The sequence below is a fragment of the Cyprinodon tularosa genome, unplaced genomic scaffold, assembly GCF_016077235.1.
Source record: "Cyprinodon tularosa strain WSP-4 unplaced genomic scaffold, ASM1607723v1 ctg166, whole genome shotgun sequence".
Lineage (NCBI taxonomy): Eukaryota > Metazoa > Chordata > Actinopteri > Cyprinodontiformes > Cyprinodontidae > Cyprinodon > Cyprinodon tularosa.
Genome location: NW_024038493.1, coordinates 1,194,515 through 1,205,000, shown reverse-complemented (window position 1 = coordinate 1,205,000; position 10,486 = coordinate 1,194,515). Strand labels below are relative to the sequence as shown.

The 10,486-nt window shown below is 35.2% G+C and overlaps 1 protein-coding gene across 1 annotated transcript in view; it reads left to right on the top strand.

Moving 5' to 3' along the window:
• The window catches only part of LOC119780789 (carboxy-terminal domain RNA polymerase II polypeptide A small phosphatase 1-like), a 31,058-nt gene extending 27,313 nt beyond the window's left edge, over positions 1-3,745 (top strand). Inside the window, exons 4-7 of the mRNA XM_038280937.1 lie at positions 1-7; positions 427-519; positions 2,053-2,238; positions 2,938-3,745. The exon at positions 1-7 is cut by the window's left edge and continues 50 nt beyond it. Of these exons, the coding sequence (XP_038136865.1) occupies positions 1-7; positions 427-519; positions 2,053-2,238; positions 2,938-3,066 (415 nt within the window). The 3' untranslated portion in view covers positions 3,067-3,745. The remainder of the gene's footprint in view (positions 8-426; positions 520-2,052; positions 2,239-2,937) is intronic.
• The last annotated feature ends 6,741 nt before the right edge of the window (positions 3,746-10,486 follow it).

The window sequence follows — 10,486 nt, the reverse complement described above, 5'->3', positions numbered from 1 at the left end:
CCACCAGGTAACTCGGTCATGCCGTCTCCTCCTCCTCCTCCGTCATTGTACCGTGGTTGTTACCTCCAAATTACCGAGTGTCGGAGATGTCCTCTGTGTTTAAGGGATTTTAAGTGACGGCTGCTCGTTGTGGGATGACATACCTCATGGCTCTGGGCCTGATTCAAGTAATCCAGGATAGGTTTGTTCAGACAAGCAAAGCCTGTTCCGGATGACTTGGTTCAGGAACGCCGGCCTCAGACACCAGTAGAGCCTCAAGAAGTCGACTGCTGTTCTGGCAGCGATCTGCACGCTTCCAGCAAGTCTGATGCTGCCCGCAGTGTTTGGTTCATAAATAATTTTCACCGTCTGTCAGAACGTTCCCCAGCCTGTCCTCATTCACCTTCATTCTGCCTTTCAATAAACGAGCGTCTTCCTGTTTTCCAGGTGTATGTCCTGAAGCGACCACATGTCGACGAGTTCCTGAAGAGGATGGGAGAACTCTTCGAGTGTGTCCTGTTCACTGCCAGTTTAGCAAAGGTGATTGTGATCCACCTCAGAGCATTTAACTGGTTTAAAAGGGCTGGAAACGGACAAAGATGGAAGAAGTGTAGTACGTATGTGGGAAAGTCTGACCTGCTTTGAGTAAATGAAAGAACAACAGAGAAGGAATTATGAAATAATGCCGTCAAGCAGGAACACAGAGATGATGCAATCGGTATAAAAGCACATATTCTCTTTCCTTTCAGGCGTGATAAATAAATCATTAAAAAGACATTTCCAGATGGCCATAAAGTGCTTCAAAAACAATATTAAATACAACAAAACAATATTTAAGCGAAATAATAGCAGGGATTTAGATTTCCTTTCTAACTTTGGGAATACTTTACAGACGACAAAAACGGGAATGAACAAGATCTTTAACGTAATTATTTTTTTCAGGGGGAAAAATCTGCTTTATTGTTATTTTTTTCTGGTGCAGAGATGATGACCTTGGTTTCATTTTTATTTAGCTGGAGAAAGCTTACAGAAAACATCCCGCTTTGAAACTTTGTTATGGAAGTAAGATGTATAACTGGATGTCATCAGCATAACAATGATAGGAAATATCCTTAAAACCTGATAATACTGGACCAAGTGTGAGCAGGTAGAAAAGAAACATTATTGGCTTGAGGCCACAACTCTGTGGAACTATAAAGTCAACAGGACAAGAACAATTTTTTGTGTTTTGAGTCTATTTTTATTCACTTTGTACATAGAAATGTTGGTAATTTGGCATCTTTTATCAGCTGAAGGTGTAAATCTATTCTGATTTTCTTCTTCAATATATTGGTTTTATTTTTAGAGGTTTGCAGAGATACCTTAACCTCTTGCTACTTGGTCTATACTCTTGCGGTATATGTTTGTTTTCATTTGTTAAGTGTCCATCCATCCGTTTTCTTCCGCTTTGTCCGGGGCCGGTTCGCGGAGGCAACAGTCTAAGCTGACCCCGAAGCGCGAAACACAAAGCGTCAAAATGGAGTTACAGAGAAACAGCCGTTATTTCCCAGTTTTGTTCCACCCTTGTCTCTGCAACGCCTCAACTTATCACCAAATCAAACATACTAAGAAAACGATAAATAAAAATAGCTGCAAAAAAGACTTAGCACTGGTTATGTTGTGGCTTTAAAACTGATTTGTTTTGTTCCCTGCTAAAACAAAGTTTGTGAATTCAGTTAAAAAATTGTTAAAATATATCTGTCATTTGTGTGTTTTTAGCTTTCTTCCTGTATGGGAAGCTTTTCAAAATTTGAAACATTAGTGCAGTGGTTTATGTTATAATAAACCTTTGGGTTAAGTTAGCGAAAGCTGATTTTTCTTCTGTTTCTTGTGAATTTGGTCTTAAATTTTTATTTCAAGTGGCATTAAAAAGTCTTATAAACTCTTGAATTTAACTCGCCGTATGCTGTAGGGACCCTGTTTTTAGATTATTGCTTTTCAACCTTGACTCAGAGCGGCAAATGTTCTGTGAACGTTTCTCTGAGGTAACGCCACAGTGATTCTCTTGTAACGCTGAACTTGTCTTTCCATCAGTATGCAGACCCAGTCTCTGACCTCCTGGACAAGTGGGGTGCGTTCCGCTGCCGCCTCTTCAGGGAGTCGTGTGTTTTCCACAGAGGCAATTATGTCAAGGACCTGAGCCGCCTGGGTCGCGATCTTAACAAAGTCATTATTGTTGACAACTCCCCCGCCTCCTACATCTTCCATCCTGACAACGCAGTGAGTGAAGCCATGATGGAGATGAATTCAGTGATGATAAAGAATTTGGGTTGGGTTTGATTTACAAAATGTATGATTTCTCATGAGATTTTTGAGTTATTCAGGAGGAAAACGATTACCAGTGAGAGAAAATGTTAATATCTTCTCTTTTATGGGGTGAATTTTGTTCCATTATTGTTACAGGTAAAGAAGACAAAAAAAAAAAAAAAGAAAAGAATAGAGAAATTAAACTAAAAAGATTTTAATTGGGGGGAGGGACGATTTTCAGATTAACTTTTATGTTTTCTTAGATTGAGTTTTTTTAATTAGGTCTTACAGATTTAATAGTTTTACGTTTTTTTTTTTTTTTATAAAAAAAAAAAATATATATATATATATATACTAAGTTGAAAAAAATAAGATATTAAAAAATTAGAAATAATAAATTTGAAAAACAGAATTAAAAAAAAATGTAAAAAGATATTTATATAAAATAAATAAGTATTTGAAAAAAAAATTATTCTGATAAAATGGCTGTTACCCTTAAAACCCTTTTATTATTAATACGTTTTCCAAAGTTTAATTTATGGATTCCTTTTTTTCAAATTTCAATTTTGAAAACGGAACAAAATGTGTTCTGTGCTTGTGGTAATGATGGAATGAAATTCAATCCATACTCTTATGTTTCTTGTATTTGTGTTTTTTCTTTCTGTCGCAAAGGTTCCCGTGGCTTCTTGGTTCGACGACATGTCTGACACCGAGCTTCTAGACCTCATCCCGTTCTTCGAGAGGCTGAGCAAAGTGGACAACGTCTACACGGTCCTCAAACAACAAGGGACTCCAAGCTAACGGCGTTCGAACCTTCATTTCAGCTCCGAACAAAAAGAAAAGAAAAAAAAAAAAAAAAAAGAAGCAGCGTAGAAACAAACAAACAATTAATCTATATATAGAAAAAAAAAGACGAAAATGCACACAAACCAGCCCACACGGACACAACGCTGCTTCCCACTCTCCCAGAATCAACCCTGCGCCGCCACCTTGTGGCCGAACACGGAACCTCTTTGTAAAAAAAATGATGGCTGAATGTTTGATGCCAGTTTTCCAGGGTCGGAGGACGTGCAGCCATGAATCCTCTGGCCTCCACCTGGGTACTGGACGCAGATCCCTCCACAGGATGCTCCTTCTGACCGATCAGAACGAGTTTACATGAAAACATGCCTGGATCGGTCACTGAAAGGGCAAATGACACACATGCCCCCACACATTGGTAATGACTTTAAAACAGCATTAATAACGCACCACACATCCTTTTTTCTCTATTTTTTTTGTGTGTTTTAAGTAATCAAGGCAGTGTTAAAAAAAACAAAATTTTATTCAGATTCATTACAGCTTGAGCTGTAAGAGTTGAAAATATATTAAAACATAAGTGATTGGACAGCACTTTAATGTTTGATGTGTAGTCTATGGTGGGAATATTCACTGCAATGTTTAAACGATTGTTTTTGCACAATTGGTGCACCAATTTTCGGGGGGAAAAAATACACATGTGAGATATTTTCCTAAAAAAACAGCAGATTTGGTCTGATTAAAGCGTAACGTTGATGCAGGAAGAAGAGCGGCTCTTATTGTTTTTTTTTTTTGGGTGTCCAGTTTAATGATTTATCCGTCATGAGTTAAGAGGACCACGACTACCTTCCGACCTGAAAAAGCAGTCACTGTTAGCTGTGTCTGATTTGTTCCTCACTTTAAACCGCACATAGAACCTGAACTTTATTACTTTATTTTATTATTTTTGGTGTGTTTTTAACTGCGTTTTAACAGACTGTATTTAAATGATAATAGACAGTTCAGTTAGAGTAAAGCGGTAGGCTTGTCATTTTGGTTGCTAATGTTAACTTCACCAAGCGGTACTTGTATGGAGTGTATGATGTTCCATTATTCCCGCAAATTTTTTTAATTTTTTTTTTTATTTACAGTTTTTATATTTTTTCAAATATTATTTTTAAATTTCTCATCTTTACGTTGGCTGATCTAGACAACTTTTACCATGGAGCTAGGCTGAAGCCAGAATAAAACAGGAAAACTAAATAACGAAGAAATTAGTAAAGAAAGCCAAAAAAACTACATTGTAATCATTTACAGATTTATTTAAATCAAAGTAAACCCGTAAATAAAAATTTACCAACCAGTTCCACCTCATATCATCATACAAAACTGATTTTGTATCATTTCTTATTGTATAGGGGCCATAACAGGGGCCAAGATCAGTTCTACTGGGGTACTGGCCCCTTTTAGCCCCTCTATAGAACCACCTTTGGCTTTTAAGGTTGAGTTCTATGAATTTTCAAGTTTTATAAATCATATTCTCTTCCCTTCTTGGGGTGAGATTTCCTCTGGAGTGAGGAGGAGAGGAGACGTATTTTAATCATTAAATGGACATTAGCAACAACGTTTTTATTGGTTAAAAGCGAAGGTTTGTATTAGACTTACTGTAAAGATTTAATAAAACTTAATCTTAAATTAAGATTACGAAGATCTCCACATTTTCATTTCTGGATTCCAGTTTTTTTTTTTTTAGATTTTAAACTTTCAGATCTTGTTCTTTGCTTGCAAAAATAATGGAACAAAATCTACTCCATATATTTGTAGTCAGGATGCACGGTTTTGGGACTTTGTAAGAAAAATGCACCTTTGGGGAGAGCAAAGCCATCAGTAGCTAATAATGGTTCTAATCAGTCCAGATTTTAGGGGTTAATCCTCCTTTTAGCTCTTCAACACTATTGGTTTGTTACTTTTGGATATGAATGGATGTAATGAACTCATAGTGCAGCCATGGTAACATTTTATAGTCATATAGACATTTATATTCCTAAAAAACATCCACTCCTTAAAGTTTTTTTTTTTAGTGTTGCCAAATGCATTCTGGGAAGTGTAGGAAATCCCTACATACAGTTGCTGATGAGGCTTAGCTGATTTAAGGCTGGAGTTTCTGATCTCCACCTCCTTTTGGATCATTTTTATATTGTCTGTTGAGATGAAGAGCGGTGCGGTCTCCCAACAGTCCGCTGTTCAACGTTTTTGCGATGACAATGGCCTGTTAAGACATCGATGAATGAAACCGGCGGCTTGGACTACGAGCCTGGGTCTTCAGGCTCCTGATGGGGCTGGGAGAATAAAGAGCTATTGAATTATTTTTATATGTAAAAAAACTCTTTTCAATCAAGTTTAGGTTTTCAATACTTACCAATTTTCTTTCTTATTTCACTCAGCAGTGGTCATCTGATGAAATATTTATAGTATGTTTTCCAATTAGACTTTTTCTTGCTCTTTTTTTCTTTGAAAGCGTGACATGGTTGGATACCTCATGTTTTGCTAGGCTGTATATGGATCAGAACCACCAGCGACTAAGAATCTAGTATCTTACTGTTTTTTGTTTTAGGCACATAATAACAGGATAACTGTTTGAAAATGTGTTTTCCATGTGTTAGATTAAGAAACGACGCTGATTTGAGTTCATTGGCAAAGTATTTATAGGAACATTAAGTCATTTTGTCTTCTATAGGGGCCCATTTGCTGTTACTGTACTTCTTACACATTAATAGGTTTGTATATGTTATTTTGCACAGTAATAAAAGCAAACAAATTTCATTAATATATATGGAATATTCATTTGACTGTAGATGTAACCTAACTTTTGTTGTTTTTTTCGCACCAAATAATGTCTGACTGTATGTTAAGCTGCCGTTTTCTTTTCCTTACATAAATGCTCAGTGAAAGATGCTCCTATCTTTGCTTTGTGAGGCTTTTTCTGTTCAAGGAGATAATTATTGGGTAAGAGAACTGTCAATTAAAACTTCGACATAAATGTCTGAATTTCTAAATTTATGTATTATGTCAATAGATGTAGGATTTTGTTGTTCCTTGTTTAATTCATGCATACGTGTGGCATTAGCTCTTCATCTGTGAGGATGAAAGTCTAATAGTTATGAATATTAGAAAGTTTCGACTTTTTAATAATTGCAAATACACAAAGTTTCTCAGACTTGTGATTTGTACTCATAGTGTTTTGATTCATAAATTCCTCATAATTTGAGATTTATACCAATAAATTGTTTGATCCATACTCATAAATTTCGAAATTATACTTCAAAATTTGTTATTTTTACTTACAAATTTGGGTTTAGTACTACAAAATTTGTAATTTGTAGTCATACATTTTTTGTTCCGATTCAAAACCGCTTTTCGCACTAGTAAAGTTTCAATTCGTACTCTTACATTTGTAAGTTGTGCTTGTAAATTTTTATTCATTCTCAAACGTTTTTGATAATTTCTCATACATTTCTGATTCCTATACATAAAAATCTTCACTCACACTTATAAATTTGTGATTTATACCAATAAATTGTTTGATCCATACTCATAAATTTCCAAATTATACTTCAAAATGTGTGATTTTTACTTACAAATTTGGGTTTAGTACTACTAAATTTGTAGTCATAAATTTTTGATTCCGCCTCAAAATCGCTTTTCGCACTAGTAAAGTTTCAATTCGTACTCTTACATTTGTGAGTCATGCTTGTAAATTTTATTCATTCTCAAACGTTTTTGATAATTTCTCATAAATTTCTGATTCCTATACAAAAAAATCTTCACTCACACTTATAAATTTGTGATTTATACCAATAATTTGTTTGATCCATATTCATTAATTTCCAAATTATACTCCAAAATTTGTTATTTTTACTTACAAATTTGGGTTTAGTACTACAAAATTTGTAATTTGTAGTCATACATTTTTTGTTCCGACTCAAAACCACTTTTCGCACTAGTAAAGTTTCAATTCGTACTCTTACATTTGTAAGTTGTGCTTGTAAGTTTTATTCATTCTCAAACGTTTTTGATCATTTCTCATAAATTTCTGTTTCCTATACAAAAAAATCTTCACTCACACTTATAAATTTGTGATTTATACCAATAAATTGTTTGATCCATACTCATAAATTTCCAAATTATACTTCAAAATTTGTGATTTTTACTTTCAAATTTGGGTTTAGTACTACTAAATTTGTAGTCATAAATTTTTGATTCCGCCTCAAAATCGCTTTTCGCACTAGTAAAGTTTCAATTCGTACTCTTACATTTGTGAGTTGTGCTTGTAAATTTTTATTCATTCTCAAACGTTTTTGATAATTTCTCATAAATTTCTGATTCCTATACAAAAAAATCTTCACTCACACTCATAAATTTGTGATTTATACCAATAAATTGTTTGATCCATACTCATAAATTTCCAAATTATACTTCAAAATGTGTGATTTTTACTTACAAATTTGGGTTTAGTACTACAAAATTTGTAATTTGTAGTCATACATTTTTTGTTCAGACTCAAAATCGCTTTTCGCACTAGTAAAGTTTCAATTCGTACTCTTACATTTGTGAGTTGTGCTTGTAAATTTTATTCATTCTCAAACGTTTTTGATCATTTCTCATAAATTTCTGATTCCTATACAAAAAAATCTTCACTCACACTTATAAATTTGTGATTTATACCAATAAATTGTTTGATCCATACTCATAAATTTCCAAATTATACTCCAAAATTTGTTATTTTTACTTACAAATTTGGGTTTAGTACTCCAAATTTTTGTAATTTGTAGTCATAAATTTTTTGTTTCGACTCAAAATCGCTTTTCGCACTAGTAAAGTTTCAATTCGTACTCTTACATTTGTAAGTTGTGCTTGTAAGTTTTATTCATTCTCAAACGTTTTTGATCATTTCTCATAAATTTCTGTTTCCTATACAAAAAAATCTTCACTCACACTTATAAATTTGTGATTTATACCAATAAATTGTTTGATCCATACTCATAAATTTCCAAATTATACTTCAAAATTTGTTATTTTTACTTACAAATTTGGGTTTAGTACTACAAAATTTGTAATTTGTAGTCATAAATTTTTTGTTTCGACTCAAAATCGGTTTTCGCACTAGTAAAGTTTCAATTTGTACTCTTACATTTGTGAGTTGTGCTTGTAAATTTTATTCATTCTCAAACGTTTTTGACCATTTCTGATTCCTATACAAAAAAAATCTTCACTCTCACTTATAAATTTGTGATTTATACTAAAAAATGTGTTATTTTTACTTGTATCACTGCAAAGTTCTAACTCTAATTCTTATTTATAACCTTCAAACTTTTATTTTCATAGATGATATGATGTCACATGTATCTTTTAAGTTGTGGAACAAACACAAATCGATCTATTTATATTGCTGACTTTCATCTCCGGATACGGTTTTATTGACAGTTATCTAACCCAGTTGGTAAGACAAACATTAAGAAAATGAAATTATGACAAACTGTAGATACTGTCAGTCAGATTTTTGGGCTCCTTTTGGTCTTTTAATGCAAATACAAACAGAAAGTTACACAAAAATGTGCAGTTGTTGATTTATTGTCTGGATGCTGCAGAACACAAACATTACAGATCTGTGTTGTGAACAAAATGCTGAATAAATGCATTGTTGCGGTAGGTGAAAAAAGAGATAAGTGTTAAATTACTATAATTTTGTCACTTAATTTTGCTTTCTTAAACTAAACCTTTTGCTTTTTCCAGCCTGACAAGTTGGACTATCTGAATAAATTTTAGTTAGATTTAACATCAGGTGATAATTATTGGTTGAGTACATTTTTTTCAGTCGTTTTATTCTTTTTTTTTTCTCAATTCTTAATTGATTTAAATTTCCAAATTTACTTTTTAGGGGCATTTTCTCCCTTTCCAATGTTTTTTGGCCTATTTGCCCACCAGTAGGCATTATAATAAGTTAGGACAAAACAACAAAAGAAAAACATTTTCATTTTCCCCATGCAATACTGATTGTTGAGCCTCTTTTATAAGTCCTGGTATGACTATCTGTTAAACAGTCATTTTGGGAGTGTTGGCCTAATGGTTAGAGCAGTGAGCTTGTGCTCTGAGAAGGTTGCAAGTACCCGGTTCGATCCCCACAGCCTGCACTTTGGGTTCCTGAGCAGGAACCTTAACCCCACACTGATCCGCGGGTGCCACACAAATGATGCAGCATCCTTTTTTCTTCCTAACACATCACCCAGTCCATATCGGTATAAATAAGCAGCATGATTTTTTCCCCATTGAGATCTGATGTGTTCCTTTAATTTTTGAGCAGCGTATTTTAGATTCATTGCCCACTAACTGAAATATTTCAGGTCTTTTATTGTCTTAATACGGATGATTTTGGCATACAGTTCATGAAAACCCAAAATTCCTATCGCACAAAAGTAGAATATCGTGAAAAAGGTTCTAAATGAGCTATGCACCTAATGATCTGAATCAAAAAAATTAACTCTAAACACCTGCAAAACATTCCTGAGGCCTATATAATTCCCACCCTGGTTCATCATTCAAAACCCCAATCCTCGGTAAGACTGCTGACCTGACTGCTGTCCAGAAGGCCATCATTGACACCCTAAAGCAAGAGGGTACGACACAGAAATATATTTGTGAACCAATAGGCTGTTCCCAGAGTGCTGCTGTATCAAGGCACATCTGTGGGAAGGAAAAAGTGTGTCAGAAAACGCTGCACAAAGAAAAGAGCTGACGGGACACTGAGGAAGATTGTGGAGAAGGGCCGATTCCAAGACCTTGGGGGACCTGTGGAAGCAGTGGACTGAGTCTGGAATAGAAACATCCAGAGCCACCATGCACAGGCGTGTGCAGGAAATGGGCTTCAGGTGCCGCATTCCCCATTTCAAGCCACTTTTGAACCAGAAACAGCGGCAGAGGCGCCTGACCTGGACTGTTGCTCAGTTTTCCATGGCATTTGGAAATCAAGGTGCCAGAGTCTGGAGGAAGACTGGGGAGAAGGAAATGCCAGAAGTCCAGTGTCAAGTACCCACAGTCAGTGATGGTCTGGGGTGCCATGTCAGCTGCTGGTCTTGGTCCACTGTGTTTTATCAAGGGCAGGGTCAATGCAGCTATCAGGAGATTTTGGAGCATTTCATGCTTCCATTTGCAGAAAAACTTTATGGAGTTGAAGATTTTATTTTTCAGCACGACCTGGCAGCTGCTCACAGTGCCAAAACCACTGGTTAATGGTTTACTGACCATGGTATCACTGAGCTCAATTGGCCTGCCTACTCTCCTGACCTGAACCCCATAGAGAATCTGTGGGAAATTGTAAAGAGAAACCCAAGACTCAACACTGTGGATGAGCTAAAGGGCGCTATGGAAGCATTCTGGGCCTCCATAA